Source organism: Dermacentor variabilis, chromosome 4 (genome assembly GCF_050947875.1).
Source record: "Dermacentor variabilis isolate Ectoservices chromosome 4, ASM5094787v1, whole genome shotgun sequence".
NCBI lineage: Eukaryota > Metazoa > Arthropoda > Arachnida > Ixodida > Ixodidae > Dermacentor > Dermacentor variabilis.
Genome location: NC_134571.1, coordinates 111327805 through 111345828, shown reverse-complemented (window position 1 = coordinate 111345828; position 18024 = coordinate 111327805). Strand labels below are relative to the sequence as shown.

Genomic DNA, 18024 nt, shown 5'->3' with positions numbered 1-18024 from the left:
TCAAGAACTCTTCCACAGTGCAGGGCATCACTGCTGAATGGCACCGCCTCGAAGAAGCCAACAGCCGTTGTGCTGCCTACTACTCTTCTCGCCTTCCTAACACGGCTGCCACATCAACCTGCGAGGACCTACGCCCCCCACCCATGCCGGCTGCATCCGACAGTATTGCAGGCACCGTCCGCCAGGAAATTGAAACTGCGGCTCCAGTTCCTCCCCTGGCTAACGCTCCAGATGATTCATATGCAACCATATCCTTCATCTAGACCATCGTATGGCAAGAATAGGCCAACGTCGGACACCAGTCACTTTGCCCAGCCAAGAGACCTGACTACCACTCACTCGGCATACCCGATATATCACGCATTTCGTGCGTTCGTCCTCGTTATCAAAACACGGAAGAATGGCGCACTTCTCATGACAGGCTTATCTGTTTCTGCTGTGGACGAGTTGAACCTATTTCCCACCGTTGTCGCAGTTCTTGGAGCTCGCAGCCTTAGCCGAGTTTTCGTTTTACCCAAAGCTCACCTGGTAGTCTCCGCCCGCGGTCATACATCGCAAAAAAAAAAACACCGCTTCAATATCTGTGCCCGCACGACCAAACCGTTGCCCTTCACCACGCCCACGCCTTTCACGCCCGCCTCTGCCTCGTCGCTCCCCGTCTCCTCCTTAATTACGTCGCTTCTCGGAAAAACTAACGGGCGCAGTTCTGAGAGGTGAGCACGCCATGACGACCCGACCCGAAATTCCTCTGCTTACCGTGCCTGGCCATCAAAACCTCGTCAACGTGAACGTGGACGGTATACCTGTAATATCACTGATTGACACATCGGCACACATATCGCTTATGAACTCGAACCTCCATACATGCCTAAAGAAAGTCCTAACTCCTGTCCCACTTGTACTCGTCCGCGTAGACGACAGTGGAACTCGAGCTGTCGCTGAGATGTATGCTGCCGCTGTCACTGTAGCTGCACGCCAAACTTCTATTTTGTTTTAGGTCTTGGAACAGTGGCCACACGAAATCATCTTAGGCCTTGATTTTCTGTCAGCACCATTCAGCCATTACTTACTATTCTGCGGGTGCTGTCCAACTCGCCCTACCACATGCCATTGAACCTCGTGATGCTATTCGGCTATGTTCCACCAATTACGTTCGCCTACCTCCCCGAAGAGTGACCTATATGGCCGTTTCATGCCATCCACCTGTTGCCGACGTCGATTACATCGTGTCGCCCTACGTCACCGTCCTCCTGTAGCAGAACTTTGCATTCCCACGCACTGTTCTCCGTATAAAAGACAATGCCACCTGTCTTCCTGCTTATGAATTTCAGCCTCTGCCCTTAAGTTCTATCTCAGGGAATATCTATTGCAACCTTGGCCTCAGTTTGCGACTACCACATTTCTGCCTAAACTGGTGATACGGCGTCGCCCACTTCTGTTGGTTCTGGCCCTACAAGACAAGTAATAGAACCTTTCATGACAATGATCTCTCCTGACTTTCCGGTCCACCATGCGGATGCACTTAGTTGCCTTTTCACTTCGTACCAGAACATTTTCGATCTCGATGACCGGCTGTCGTGAAACAACGGATACACACGGGCGACGCCAGCCTGGTTCACCGATGGCGCTACCGCGTCTCCCCTACTGAGTGGCAAGTCATACAGAAGGAAGTCGATAAGATGCTTGTCCGAGATATCATTGTGCTTTCTTGTAGCCTTTTGGCTTCCCTGGTCGTGCTCGTCAGAAAGGAGGATGACAGCTAGCGCTCTGTGTCGACTATCGCCATCTCAGCAAGGTAGCAAAAAAGGACGTTTATCGGCTGCCGCGGATGGATGACGCCCTCTGTTGTTTATATGGTGCCAGATATTTTTCTTCGATAGACCTTCGCTCCCTGTACTGGCTGATTGCAGTTGACGTCACGCACCGTGAAAATACAGCTTTTTCACAACTGATTCCCTCTGTGAGCTTAAAGGGATGACGTTCTGCTTATGTAATATTCCGGCTGCATTTGAATGCATGATGGACGCTTTCCTTCGCGTTTTTAAGTGGTTAGTGTGCCTGTGCTACCTCAATGACGTAATCGTACTTTCATCAACTTTTGGCACGCACCTCGATCGCCTTTCGACAATTCCTTCTGTTTTCCACAAGGCTGCGCTTCAGCTCAATTTATCAAAATGTCCCTGTGGCCGTCGGCAACGTACCGTGCTTGCACACCTCACCGACCCTTCTGGCGTCTGTCAAGATCCACAGAAAGTTCGCGCCGTAAAGGATTTCCCCGTGGCGACCTGTGCCAACAATATTCGAAGCTTTGTGAACCTCTCCTTATACTTCCGCCGGTTCGTTCACAATTTTGCTAACGTTGCACGCCCTCTCGCAGAACCTCTGAAGAAATAAGGGACTTTTGTCTGGGATCAGGAACAAGATACTGCGTTTGCTGAGCTTACCCCGCGGCTCACTTCACCATAAATTCTCGCCCATTTTGATGTGACCGCTCCATCAAAGTTCGTACCGATGCCAGCGGTCTCGGAATCGGCGTTTTTTTTTTTTTGGCTTAGCGCCAGCAAGGCTACGACCGGGTTCTTTCGTGCATTAGAAGACTTCTGTCTCAGGCGTAGCGCAATCACTCCATTACTGAACGCGAGTGCCTTGTGTCCGTTTGGGAAGTGGGTAAATTTCGCCCTTACTTGTACGGCTGGTCATTCACAGTTGTCACCGACCACCATGCCTTATGCTGACCTTCATTCCTAAAGGGTCCTAATGGACGTCTCGGTCGGGGGGCTCTATACTCATACACAATTGTGCATAAGACCGGCCAATTACATGAAGACGCGGACTGCTTGTCGCGCCATTCATTAGATCCACCGGAGCTTCCCGACGGCTGCGAGTATACCTGCGTGTTGTCGCTTCTTGCGTTTCAGAACCTCGCAGATAAACAACGCTGTGACGTATACTAGCGAAATGTCATTCTCCAGCTGACTTCTGAGACACTTTCCCCTTCTCTGCGTATGTTTGCGCTGCAGGATGGCGTCTTGCGCCGTTACACCAGGCAACCTGACGGCCCTAAACTGCTCTTGGTTATTCCAACATATGTGTATCCAACTGTTCTCGCACAGCTAAACAACATTCCTTCAACAAGTTACCTCCGAATCTCTCGGCCGTATGACTGCGTTCGGTATCGCTTGTTTTGGCCCGGTATAAACCGTTCCGCCTGCCATTACGTCGCTTCTCGTGTCACAGTGCCAGTGCTACAAGAAACCAGCAGTACTCACAGCAGGCCGCCTTCAAACCCTTGACGTACCATCGAAGACATTCGTTAGGGTTGGTCTTGACCTTCTTCGCCCTTTCCGGCTATCTGCCCGCGAGAATAAGGGGATAAGTGGATTCTCGGACTCTCCCAAACAGCTATGCAACCGACATCGCCGCACTCCTCTTTGACGACTTTGAACTTCACCACGGCGCCCTGCGGCAGCTCCTCGCAGAGCAGGGCCACTATTTCCTACCAAAGGCTGTCCAGGACCTCTTGCAATCCTACGCTACAAAACACAAGTTCATAAGGGCGTACTACGCTCTCACGAACGGCCTCACAGAGCGTTTTAATAGAACTCTGAAAGACGTGCTTGCTATGTATGTTTCAGCCGACCATCGTACTGGCACATCGCTTTGTCCTTCGTAACACTTGCTTATTATTCCCGCCGACATGACGCTGCAGGCCTTTCTCCGTTTTATCTCTTGCACTTGACACGATCCTTCCCGCCATTCTTTACAAGTAGCCAGAATACGCCCGTGACGCCATCTTGAGAGGTGTAGAGGCACGCCAGATTGCCCACTTGCACAGTACCCCTTCGCAAGGAAAGCAACGACGATTCTATGATGCTCACCACCGCGATGCCCACACCAACCCTAGTGATGTGTTCCTTCTTTGGACAGCGTCACGGCGACTGCACCCTTGCGATACGTTGATTTCACCTTACTGTGGCCCGTACCATGTCTGGCGCCAAGTGACCGACGCCACTTATGAAACTACGTCTCTGGATTCCACGGTGTCTCGACCTTCCAACGGTGTCCACGTCACCTGCCTTAAGCGATACCACTCGGACGATCTATGGGGCACCTGGACGGCGCTTTCTCCGCCAAGCGTTGTTACCAAGCAGAGCCAGGGACGAAGCTGAGGACAGTAAGAAGACGACGACGATTGCTGATGTCGCGCGGACTCTCTTCAATTTTGTATGCCAGTGAATGCGTTGTAAATACCTGTGAATATATTTAAGCCTCTCTCCTTTCCGTAACATCATGGAGTTCATCATGCGTATTTAAAAAGACCAAAACAAGAAAGAAATGGAAGCGCAGCCACAGGACCTGTATTATACTGCAGCAAAGTTCAAGCGTGACTAAACGCCATACAAAGCCACATTTGGCGAATGGTAAAACTTTCCCAGCTCTAGAAAAATTTCTTTTTGTGTAAGATACGTAAGTCTGTGCGGCACTACGTGGGCTCGTAAATGCCATGCTCAACATAAACTGAGCGCGTAAACCCAATTGATAACGTTCGCTCTCCTTTTCTCAATCTAGCTCGGCAACTACGCAGTGGTACTCGGGAAATCGCTAACTGGATGTTCTGATGAGAAGCCTTGATTCTGTTCTGGTCCTAAATAGGTGATTGGTGATGATGATGATGGTGATGGTGATAATGAAGATTAATATCTACACTTGCGCAAGCTAAGAGATTTGTAGTGAATTCAGCGCGTACATCTTTGACACTACTGCCTGAAAATAGGCGGCGTCATCGCTTACCGGCCTTGATGTGGACGCTTCGGCTGAACACAGAACCGAGAGTGTTGGAGGCCCTGCATCGGTACCGGGATGCGTGAACCTCCTGGCGGTAGTCCTCTCCGCGAAACGGGAAAAACTCTAGCGTCCCGTCCGGCCTGACACGGCGCAATCCGGGAATATGCTCCAGAGGGGAGCCACTCTCGTTTGCCCAGCCGATAGCGGGCCGCGGCTGCCCGGACGCCGAGCAAGAGACGAGGGCGCCGGTCGTGTTCGAAAAGACGACCTGCACCGGTGGCTCGTGCAGAAAAGCCGGTGCGGCCACACCTCCGGACGTAGGTGGCGGTAGTTCGCCTTGGCCACCTGGAAATGCAGAAACAGAAACAAAACCGTCAGGGGCAGAATAATCCGGGGCAGTGACAACATTGCAGCGTGGTACAAAAATTTAGATTGTTGGTTTACATTACGATAATTTTTGGGAGCACTGCGGAATGAGAGGAAACGAATAGACGCCCTGTCTGTGGTCCATTCTCGTCCGATCATTTCACACTGTTCCCTAGCAGAGAGTGAGTCTAATGGTAAAGAAACTGTGGAAAAACATAAACGCAAAGCGCGCTTTTACCATTTAACGCGCACTGGCTCGGCAGCTATTGGCTCGGGAGGTACCAAACGTGCCAATGCTTACGCACTCAGGGAAAAGGCTGGAACTTAGCAAGGTTATGGAAATGGCGAAAGTAATGGTGGCATTACGCTTGTAGTGCTTGGATGCTTCAAATAAGCGCATTCACGCACGAAAGAAAATTATGGCCAACTTCGCCAAGCTTTCCCTCTTGAAAGCAGATAACTTATTCGCTGCGCTAATCGCTGAGCGCGTGTTTTCACAAACAGCTAAATAATAACAGCCTATATATATATATATATATATATATATATATATATATATATATATATATATATATATATATATATATATATATATATATATTGAAGGCTAGATTTATGAGGAATCAACTTGCTCAGATGGAACAGTTGTGGAATGTTTCTCTCTTTTCTTTAACGTGTCTGACATGGGAGAGAAAAGCAAGTATCCCTTAATTGCACATTTGTACTCTTACCAAGTAGCTGTAGCCTCGAGCACTGTTAGGTGCATCATGCCTTATCGTAGCGCCGACAGTTCGTTGTTTGGCGGTTAGAACGATTTCATGAAGTGATAATTCACGTAAAACAGCATTTCTTTCGATCTTGTTTCATGTGTAGCACCGAATCGCGAAACCCTTGTACTTTCGGTCACACGAGATGGCATGCAGTGGTACGAATAAATAGCGAAGAGTGAAAAAAAAAATATGAGAGAGATACAGAGACGGCAAATTGTATGTGATTGATGGAGCGGAAAAGTCGGTAAAGTTATGCGAAAACGTGAAGCAAGAAACCAGGAAAGAAAGTTTCTAGAATAACACAAGGGGCCAGTACCTGGTTCGTCGCGGCCCGACCTGACTACCTCAGGAAAAAAGCACTTGCTCGAATAGATATTCGTGACAGGGTGATATATGTATCTGCAGCAGCAAAAATCCTCAGATGGCTCAGCACGTAGTAATAAAATTGCAAGGAATAAAAATATACAATGTGGGGTTATTAGTACGAAAACCATGATCTGATTACGAGGCACGCCTTAGTCTGCGACTCCGGTATAATTTTGACCAATTGCGGTTCGTTAACATGTTCCTAAACCAAAGTGCACCAGCGTTTTTCTTTTCATTTAGCACCCCATTTAGATGCGGGTACCGTGACCGGCAAAGAACCCGCGACCTGGAGCAGCGCAGCGCAATCTTTCTGGGATCAAAGCCGACGAAAGCGTTAACAGGTCTGAGGTCCAGATAAGCAAGAGATGTTTAAAGTATTGGTGGGAAAAAAAGCGGGCGAAGATGGAACCGTGATCATTATTGTTTGGTTTCTTTTATTTTTAAAGTGCAATTCTAACTAGGTAAACGTGAGTTGTTAGCATATCTTGAATCTGTGATAGGGTGTCTAATTCTGTGGTTTTACCATAGCAAGAACTTCTGAAATAACTGCATTGCAATTATATGCTGTATATATATATCGTTTCTTGATCGCAACTCCTGCCATTCTACATGCCCTTCCTGGTATAAACCCATGGATCATTGACAGTCGGTATATATAAAATAAAATAATTAACTGAAAAAATAAATAAATAATAAATAAGAATGTTGGACTAAAGCTAGGCTGAAATAGAAACAATAAAACATGACTAGCTCAAGCAGTTAAGGTGACTATTTGTCGCCGCTCCGTTAGAAACGGCATGCCATTAAATATACCACGATTACGAACATCAGTATCGTTATCTGATAGCTACAAACGTTTGGGTTGTATTAACACGCTTAACATCGGTTCTTAGAAAAAATAAAATAGCCTGCAGATGATGCACATGTCTGTGAGTGAGCCAAATAGCATACGTTCAAAATATATCCCGTTCTGGATAGTGTGTCGTCTCGTCTCTAACTAGGTCTCTTCTGCACGTTTGAATAAAAGCCACCCACATTTTCTCGTCTACTGCCGGAATGAACCAAGTTTTGAACGACCGTACATCTCCTAACAAAGCAGGCGATGTGCATGGTTCGGGCAGACTCGACGTTTTTGTGGGCGAAGAAAAGGAATTGCATACAAAAAAAAGTAGCCCTATTTTGCAGGTTTCCAAATCTCCGCACTTCCACGAGGTTTGAAAGCAACTGCAGACGACGACAGAACTGCGGAGACAAATTTAGAAAGTAGGTTAATTAGCTCCAGCACGGCCGTAATATTTCACGGCTCAGTAATGAGGGTCGAACACGCGAAATGTTTCGCATGCAAATATGAAAGGCGACGAGGGCACTAAGAGAGCTTCCACACGCAATTAAAGAAAATGAGACTCCAGAGGACCGGTAGGAGAATAGATCTATATAAAAGGCTTCAAACTGAAGGTGGAAGACGGCGGAATATGAGAGAAGATTGTCTGGATTTTGCAGAGTTTGTCCTGCGGTCGACATTACTAAGATGAATCGATCTGTCGCTTGGAGCATGGGTGCAAAGCAGCCCGAGCGAATAAATTTTTATTGACGTGAGCTCGCATTTTTCATCTTTTTATTCTGCAGCACTACCAATAGTACTACCTACTAGTACTACTAGTACTACCAATATATGTACTACGTGCGGTGCGCATATTTCGGATACCATATTTTGAAACGCTTCGTTCTGTTTCATTTTTTTTTTCAAGCTTTCTTGTGCAACTAGGCTTGGTGCGTAAAAAAAACAAGAAAAGTTTGAGAAATTTTTTTCAGGCAAGTACAACATTATTAGTTAGAGTTTAATATGGAGACCGATAAATTACCAGCATTACTGAAAACAAGAAGGCTGCAATGCTAAAATATAAATTTGTCGGACGTGTTAATAATAGTATTTGGGGTTTTACGTGCCAAAACCACTTCCTGATTATGAGGCACGCCGTAGTGGAGGACTCCGGAAATTTTGACCACCTGGGGTTCTTTAACGTGCACCTAAATCTAAGCACACGGGTGTTTTCGCATTTCGCCCCCATCGAAATGCGGCCGCCGTGGCCGGGATTCGATCCCGCGACCTCGTGCTCAGCAGCCCAACACCATAGCCACTGAGCAACCACGGCGGGTTACGGACGTGTTGCCGCTTAACTGAAATGCCTTCGATTAAAATAAGTTTTAAGCAACTAACATGTCCTCGTCGAACTACAAGTTAGGTTGTGTCTTGCTAAAAGGAAGGGTCCACAAGCTCAGTATTAACATTGTACTTAGGGCTAATTTTTCTTTTGAGCACGCCGCAAACAAACGCACATTCAGGTACACGCTGCTTTAAGCAAAATACTGCAGCGTTTGTTCTAAACAGTGGCAATAAAAAAGTCGTGTTTTCGAAAACAAAATGCTACTGTCAAGCGCATGAATTCGCTTGTTTAGAACTAGGGATCTTTGAAACAACGATGCGCGTTTGGCTCTTTTCTAATGAAAATCGTTTTCACAAATCTTATGGTTAGTCGGAAAGCATCATAAAACGTTTTTCCAGAGTACAGGTAAAAGAAGAGGCACGCCGGTTTGTGGCCTCTGAAAATTTTTAATTTCTAGCACAATTGAATATTATGTTGCCTTTTGACTTGTATTCATTTGACTGAGTGATCTTTAAAGTTGGCAGAAAGCACACACAATATAGATATATGATAAATAGTTAGCAAATGAGCATATTTTATATCGCGCGATTAGGTGCGCGCTGTGAATGAGAGACAAAATAATGTGTTAAACCAATAGCTGTAGATAATTAAACAATTTTCTCGAATTTTATCTTTGACAAACCTTTTCGACCAATTTATATGACGACCATGCATAAGCACAAATATGACATTAAATGAAGCAAAAATGTATGCACTGCTTTGAACATTAATATTTTTATCATTTATCAAGAACATGCACTTGGTGAAGACGTAACCAGATAAATTATTTAGAATAATCTGTGATGTTTTATTTGATATGTTTACCAACCAACAATCATAATTGGCTCTTCATGAGTTTTAAGCAGCATTTTGTCGAGGCTCTAAAAGACTATCTGCAGCCCTCTACACAAAATCGTGCGTCAAAGGAGGCAATGCTAACTCTGAAGAAATTAATACGAGAAATCTTATACGGGATATTATTATTCTAGTTAGCATTACCAGTACGAAGTTTCGTCATGGAAATCCTAAAACTTGACCTGAAATATGGCTTACAAAGTGATAACCAGATACGTTGTGTCACGATTGCTTGCTGCCGTCTGTCGGGCGGAAACATTGAAATTTTCCACTGACATTAGAACACAATAACAAAAGTACACAGCATTAAAAAATCATGGTATTCCAAAATATTCAGTAACATTATTTGGAGCCGTAAGTGGGAATATATTGGTTTAAACTGTGGAAGTGATAATAGAAGAAAGAAAAAGCCTGATTGTAAGACCTTTTTATTCATGTAACATTCATCTGCCGACTCAGAAGTGAAATGGTTCGGATTCAAGGAGACGCTCCCAACGTTGACGCGACCCAATTAAGAACGCTCATTCATCCGGGATGCAGATTTTATGAGGAGTAACCCTGGCCTCCTTAAAGAACTCAAAACTCAAGGTTTCGTAGAGAGGAGATCATGAATCGTGGTGCATTCGGACCATTTCGCCGAGCACGAATACGATTTTTTTTTAAATTCTGGCCTTCACCATATTACACCGTATTTTTCAGCCCACCGCGTAACTGGCTCACCAATTTTGGCACACCTCGATAGCTACAGCTCACGCAACATCACGTCATTGGCCAACGGCGCTTCTGATATGAGTACCCCACAGACCGAGTACAACACCGACCGGTTCGTTGAGAGCGCTGTGTCGAAGAATCACTATAGACACTGCACCCAGGGCGATCAAAAGAGCGGAGGGAAGAGTAATCATGCAAATTAGCGCTCATTACGAGATTCAAACGACCACCTCTTCGCCGCAGCGGAGGGATCATTTCTTTAGATTCTTATCTTTCTTGTTTTATTGTCGGTAGCATTAAACTCCCCTTGTTAGATGTGCCAGAAGCTTTTGTATTCATTCTTCTTCTCTTTGGATCTTCTTAAGTTTGACATCTATTCATTGCGGGACTCTCTCTTCCAGGCGGTAACAATTTATAAAGCAATAGTTGCGTTGAGAGTGTCCAAACCACGTGTTTGTAAGATCATTACAGATGCACGTGGCCTTCATTCAGAGTTTGGATTTCGTGATTTCTTCAGTACAGGTAGCACAGTATACGACGTAATTTAACGACACTTCTTTTGGTTTAAATGTTACGTAGCTTAAGAGAAGCGAAATTGTGGTATGCCTATATTTGGCGAAGATCAGGCGTGTTACTTTCTGCACGTTACTTGGTAAAACAATCGTATCCGCTAAATCTCTTTCGGCAGAACAAGCCACGAGCACTTTATGGGGGACTTCAAGAATTACGAAACGTGAAAGACAGCGTCAGTGAAAGACAGCCGCTACAAAGTTCAAGCTCAGAAGAAAGATTTTTATTGCGAAAGCAATACTGCTCGCACTTCCGGTCCATCGGTGTCGTGCGCCTCCTTACACAGCTGCGCGTCACGTGACCGTGTGATGTCACGCTAGACCAAGAGACGGGGCCCCAGCTCGCGGCATCGATGGTGTAGGCGAAGCCTTGCGCGCCGCTGCTGCGGCGCTACCGAGAGAGGGCGCTCACTGGTGTGACGTCACGCTAGGAGGATAAATGGAGCTACAGCTCGGCTCCTCGCAGTGGTCGGCGCGCTGCATTGCGCTATGTCGGATGATGTACAGCCATAAGTTTAACAAAGGGCAACCATGTCCACACCCTCAGCCGAACCAAGGTGCAGCCAAGGGTACTGCTTTCGTAATCTTGCAGGCTTAACCAAGCTAAGCCTTCAGCCATTTTTTTCCCTCTTGCAGTCAAGATCAAACACGTAAAAGATGTGTTCTGTGACGATGTTTGAGCGCCTGTCTGTGAGGAAATAAAGACAACGCTGTCATATGTGGTTGACTGTCCCGCTCTAATAACAAATGAAGGAAGAGAGGACGCAAGAGAGGTGGCCCATCCTCATTATCGGGTGGGAAAAGAAGGTAAGCAACCCTGATGACACGTACAAATCTCGCGAAACCACAGATAAGGTCGTACTCCCAGACCGCAATCAGAGGAGCAGGATGAAGAGGAGGAGGAGTATTCGTAGCTACATGTGTACCCAGCCTTGCAAATGGTGCCGGGAGGAGCTTCACCCTAGTGCCACTGATAAAGCTATGTAGAGCCTAGAGCCCGCCAGAACGCATACAGGGTATACAAATAGGCGAAGACTGGTTTGTACCGGGCCGAGCCATCTACTATTTAAAAAGAAGAATCAGTAGCATAGCGAAATCAGTGCGCAAAAAGAGGAGGAAACAGGAGCCGATATATTGGTGCGAAGTGCAGAAAACAGAAGCTTCGGTGGACAATTGTTCCACGTCACGCTGTCATAAGATGTTTTTTAGTCTCATTGCCCGCATTTCTCTCGTACGCAAAGCAGAAATAAAATTAACGAACCAATCAATCTCTCTCAGCGTTTTGATGTTGCAAGACAATCTCTCTCCCTCTCAGCTTCCTATACTGCTGTAATTCATGCGACACCGCAATTTCTAGTATTGCGTGGGTTTCAGTGGCTTACAAGAATTCAAAAAAAAGAAGTGTGTGCAAGCATTACTCACTCTAGTAAGCCTAAGTGTCACTTTCTGCAAGCGTTACTACGTCTCGTGAGAAGCCGAGGGAAGTCTAATCCGCGAGGAGGTGGCTTCAGGACGTTCCCTACAAACCTCTTATTAAATTCGGCCACCGCCTGACAACTTGATGAGGCAACGTGTGGATCAGAGAGATCAACCACGCCTGTGAGCCACTTCTTTCTTTTTCGCATTCTCAGTATCTACCGTTAACAGGCAGTTTGTCTTCGGCCTCCTTTCGCAACTTTCTTTCGGTTACTCATGCAGCTGATCGTATAAGAAAGAACGCGGCCTGCCCTTCGGCGGGAGTATAATTGACGCCTTGCACACGTTTCGTGTTTTTAAGCATTCGCACTACGTTCTTGAGGGCCCCCGTATGAAGCCTTTTGGCACCGTTGGGGCGAAGACCCTAACCAGTGGTGCAACGCGCACGAGCTACGCCCTCCGGCACTTATTGCTTTCTCTTGAGAGCGGTGTCCGTCCCTTCAACAACAACCCCCCACCCCACCCTCCTCTTCGCCCTTCTAATTACGGTTAAAGAAAAGTCGTTCTTGTCGCTCGGGGCAACAGATGCTCGCTAACGTGCCATCTCGGTAATGAGCTTGGGTAATTTGTTTGTGATGACGAAACCAAAGATGAAATGCGTTACCGACATTTCTTTTATCTCTGATACCTAAGTACGCGGCCTGTTTCTTTCCGCTAGTTCTTTGTCGCAATTAACTGCTTACTTAAAACAGGCAGACGTGGCTCTCGGCAAAAGTAAGATGCACGATGTGATTGGAATTCTTCGGGACATAAGTACGATCGCAAAAAAAAATAAAAATAAAAACGTGTCTGGCAGCTTTTACACGTGCACGATGTGTATCACGAATGTGTCGCCCAGTGCACTCACATCAGCGAATGTAATAAATTAACGCAATGAACTTTTATGGAGCCTGGAGGAGTCATTAACGTTTGAATATTGAGAAAGAATTCAGTCCCATTTTCAGACTTTTCCGCATTCTGTATTTTAATAGCCTTTCAATTATATGAGTTAAACTGTTCTCGATGATATATTGGGGCAAATAATCGTGTTTTCATTTCTACAGAGAGGTCCAGAACAGCGCCTCCAGTATTGTTAAAATAATTATTCTTTTATGAAATTTACTCGAACTGGGTAACAACCCTACAATATTCAACTAAAAAAAATATAACGTTTTGTTTTACATGCTCGAAAACAGTCTTGACCATTACTTCTTGCCTTATCCAGAATTGGAAGCAAATTAGCGCTAAAGCTTTTTGGAACTTATTTGTGCATTTTTTTTTATTACTCCAATTTCGATAGTCACGTACGAAAAGGAAACTAACCTTAATTTTCATTCTACTATTGCCTTATCAGTACTAAGTATTAGTACTAATGCTTTATTTTCATGTTACTAATTTCATGCTAGTCGACACCTAGAGCTTTTGGCTGCGCCTGTCTGCGCATATATTGAGGTAATGGAAGTGACAGAAAGGCACACAAAAACAATGTAAATAATTATTGGACCCCATCGAAAACAGCACTAAGTTAACGTGTTAAATTCTGGTGTACGAAAAAAACATGCAACGAGGCCATCGCATCAAAGTATAAAGGTCGGTAGTTAGCCCAAGTCTGAAATGGACAAAAAAATAAGAGAGAGAGATAGGCAAATTAGTTTAGACTGACCTATTATCTTTACACACCTGTGTCTTTTGTTATTTGTAGGGTAAATATACACACCTGTGTCTTTTGTTATTTGTAGGGTAATGTGCTTATTAAGGGGAAAGAACGTTGAGGACAAACTTTTGTTTTTTGACTTAGCGACGAAATGACAGCGTCTCAGCGTTAGTGGGGTGTCAGGATTTTAAAGCAGATTTTCGTATTTTAACCGTCATGACGCCGTAAAGGTTTTTCGAAATTGTTTTAGTTCCATCTCAGGCTTCTTGAACATACAGCGTACTACATTTTTGCCGATAAAAAAAAAGACAAACTGGTCCCAGGCCGGGCTTCATCAAACCTAAGACAAAAGCGTGAGCTGGTGCGGTAATGTAAAAGAGGCATTGCCTACCCGTCTATTTTTTATTTGATTTTTGCGTCCTTTCTGGCTTATAAAGCTCTGCCTCACGGTAAAAGCAACCTCCCCCCCTCGTGCCCTTTATTTTTTTTTTTTTTGATATTGTAATGTCGTCATCTGCTAATGCAGCGAAACTTTGTTTTCCATTTAGAGTTCATTGAAAAGCCATGGAAGATAAATTTTAAATAGGTCGGATTCTAAAAATTTATGTTTGCCCCTTTTACATTTCCTATTCACAGCCGCATACACTGCCCGGTGACTTTTACGCTGCACCATACTTATTTCTCATCCCTTATTTGAAGGTAATTTCTACGAACACGTATGTCGCAGGCAAAAAAAAGAAAAAGATGAATAAATCGTCTGCGTTCATTTTTCACCTGAAAATGGTAACTATATTATTTGTTGGATTAGCCGATAGTGAAGCAACGGAAATTCTCTGTAGCCGAGCGCTTCTGCCTGAAGCCCATGGCAGAAGTTGGGCACTCGCATGCAATATATATAATGAATCAGGTAGTCAAGGATCTCTAACGACCATAGTAAAAAAGAACATTCCTTAGAATTTCAATTATTACCGATCAAGCAAGACATGCTGACGTCAATACACTATTCAAACAACCTGCCACTGCAGCTGAAAAAGAGGTTAAATCCACTTAGCACGAATTCCGCTGAAAAAAAAATATACAGAACTTCCGCACGCCACCTACTGCGAGCCCTTTTTTGTAGAATTCTGCGTAGCTCCTGCCCGCAGCAGGCGTACAGCAGTCACATGCAATGCATAAATTTGAAACACGTAGTAAATGTCAACCTTCACTACAAGAATAAATTTAAACCATAAGAAAGGAAGTGGATGTGCCATTAAAATTGCTTGTCCCCGCAGTTATAAAAAAGCCCAAGTGTATTTAGAAGGGAAGTGGCTGAAAAAGAAATTACCGCACGCCACTTAACCCTTTCTACAGGCTGCTAATGGACCAGTAAGTTTCTGCAGGCTGATGGTTGAAAAAAAGAAAAATGCAGTACAGTTGAACAAGACAGCAATATAAGTTCTTGTTTTGCTGCTCCTTAAATTTCGTTATTACCGATGCACTCGCATTTTTCTTCTTTGCCAAATCAGAGTGAATTCCCAGAGGATTGTTTTTTTTTTATTTTTTCGTGAGAGAGTTTCAGCTCATTTAATTTTCCCGCAGGCCATTGCATTTTCCACTGACATAGGAGTGCAATAGTCCTAAATTCTAAGAACACAATGCAGTTCAGACGTGACCCCTGAATAAGACTTTATAATTAATTTTACGATCAACGTGACGAATGTTAGTTAGCTTTCAAAGCATTTAAATTGTATGTTAAAGTAATTGGGAAAAAAGAGTTAGCAATAAGAACTGTAGCATTCAAAAGAATTTAGACTGGAACTGCCATATGCCTCGACAATATTCTGCTTTTTTCCTTTTTTCTAAATCTTTAACGCAGCATTAAAAGTGCCTTACTACGTGTTATTCACACTTTACACTTTTTTTTTCAGTTGGCGAACATGTTTAAAATTTCAAGCTTAATCCTCCTGAGTCCGTTGTGTTTCGTGGAGATTGCGATTGTATTATTTTAGCTCCCGCGGCGCAACTCATTTGATGAACCATCCGTTCATTAGAACAGCCTGCCATTGGGTTAGTTAAGGAATGTTATAATCGATGCGCTTAAACTATGCGCAGACTATACACGAAGACAATAATAGTATACAATTACAACTCACATACTAGAAAAAAAATTGACATGTACAGTCGGCTAAAATAGTTTGTGGACCATGGTATCTCAGAAAACGTTGAATTTCCGAGTAGCTTGTATCAATGGTTAGTAAAACAGTTTATCAGGATGTTCTTTGCATGTACTAGTAGAGGTTGGAAACGCGAACGCCAGGCTGGGTTGTGAGACTCCAGATATATTCAGCTCTTTCTCAGATTCCATGGTGCGTAAACTTATCTGGTTAGCGGTACAAAGGCTTGTACACACCGGCTGTGCATGTGCCACTTCGTTACAGCGGGAGTTGTAATGTTAGAGCAAGCTCTCGTCACATGTAAGCATATCTTGTAAGGCAGGTGTTTTCACTGCAAATAACAATGACTATATCGGCAATTCCAGAAGAACAAGCGATTACCAGGATGGTATGTGTGTCTATGAATGCTCAGGACCCAGTCCTTCGTCTTAGATGACTCCTGTTTGAAGATGTACATATACTTGAAAGACAAAAAATAAGGCAAGAAGCAGGCTGTAAACTGCCGCCAGAAGTGGTACGACGCTTGCCTACAGCTGAGGAACGGGGGAACATAATTGTACAAAAGGGAGATAGGATGAAGGGGAGGAAAGAGAAAACAAAGAAGGACACTACAGATCACAAAGGCCAAAGTAAAGCGATCACACACACACCAGAAAAATCGAGTGTGGCCAGTAGAAAGAGCAAAAAAAGGAAAACCCTACAAGCAACAGCACTAAAAAATGCGGCACGTTAGCAGGCAGAGTTAATGACGCCAAGAGCTCCTGGTTCACCTCTTCCAAATAGGTCCATGATTACATCTTTTTACTTCATTCTAAAATGAGCTAGTGGTACCGAGGATTTCCTCGTCGCGTGTAATTCAGGGCTCCCTTATAGGTGCATTTCCTTTTATTCCACTTACGACCAAAGTAACCGGCAATGCAAGATAACTTCTTCTTGGGAGAGTTGGCGTTAACTCTAAGAGATGATTTTACGTATAAGACTTATACGGGAATTGGTAATTCTGCGCTGGCTCCGTTGCTATGGTGTTTCCTGGTGAGAAGAGAGGTTGTGGTTTCGTTTCCCAGCCATGGTGTCCTCATTAAGAAAGACAGAAAGCAATCAAAAAGCTCTCGTGTGATCATTATGTGAAGGAGCAGTTTACGTAACCTAAGGGAACCTAAATCCGTACGGAGACTCCCCGAACGGCATCCCTTGGTGGTCTCATTAAGAAAGATAGAAAGCAATCAAAAAGCTATCGTATGATTATTATATCAAGGAGCAGTTTAAATAACCTAAGGGAACCTAAATGCATACGGAGCCTCCGGGGACGGCATCCCTCAAAATCAGTGTACGTATTGCTTTTGGGTCGTTAAACCCAATAATTGAGTTCGATTTCGTATCTTGCACATCGAATGTACCTGTCGCTAAGCAACGGCAAGAGGCTTTATTTTCTTTTAATAACAAATAATAATAATAATATGCTTTATTTCACGAAAATATTACAGATTCAAAAAACCAGTCAGCCCAAGCCATTAAGGCTTGTCGGGCTGTACCTGGCAGTAAGCGACAAGTACTAAAAAAAAGACTAAAGCAAGATTAGCAAGCTATAAACTGAAGCAATTTACAAAACAAAAGCAAACTGCAACAAAAAAGCAAAGTACCACAAACAAAACGTGAGCTACGAGCAAACGCAAGACAAAAAAGATAAAGTGAAATAAACAAGGATACACACCAATCTAGACCAAACGAAACTAATCAAAACTATAGGACAGGCTCTAATGACAACTAAACAGAAGAATAATTGGTTTTGAGGTACAGTTTGAGTGTCCGTTTTATGAGACAGAGTACGGTTCAGTGGGTAAAGAATTAAAAGCCTTAGGAACATAATATTTTCTGGTATAACGACCAAAACGGGTATAACACCGCGGGGTAGTGAACGGGTAGTCAACGTATTATGGTGTCTCAGTGGTCTGGCAGGAATGAACGGAAAAAGAAAATCAGTGTTCCAAAAATGTTTTATCCCCACAGTTTAAAAAAATAATGCTTCGAATGCGGGTAACTGCAAATAGGAAAATAGATTGCTACAAGCTTGCTACGAAAGATAGATTTCTACAAGCCTTGAGTGTTTCTGTTATGGAAGAAAAGAATAAAAGT

At 44.2% G+C, this 18024-nt stretch overlaps 1 protein-coding gene across 1 annotated transcript in view; it reads right to left on the bottom strand.

Moving 5' to 3' along the window:
* LOC142578295 (cell adhesion molecule Dscam1-like) overlaps positions 1–18024 on the bottom strand; it is a 204868-nt gene that overhangs the window by 136478 nt on the left and 50366 nt on the right. Inside the window, exon 2 of the mRNA XM_075687693.1 lies at positions 4792–5130. Within this exon, the coding sequence (XP_075543808.1) occupies positions 4792–5130 (339 nt within the window). The remainder of the gene's footprint in view (positions 1–4791; positions 5131–18024) is intronic.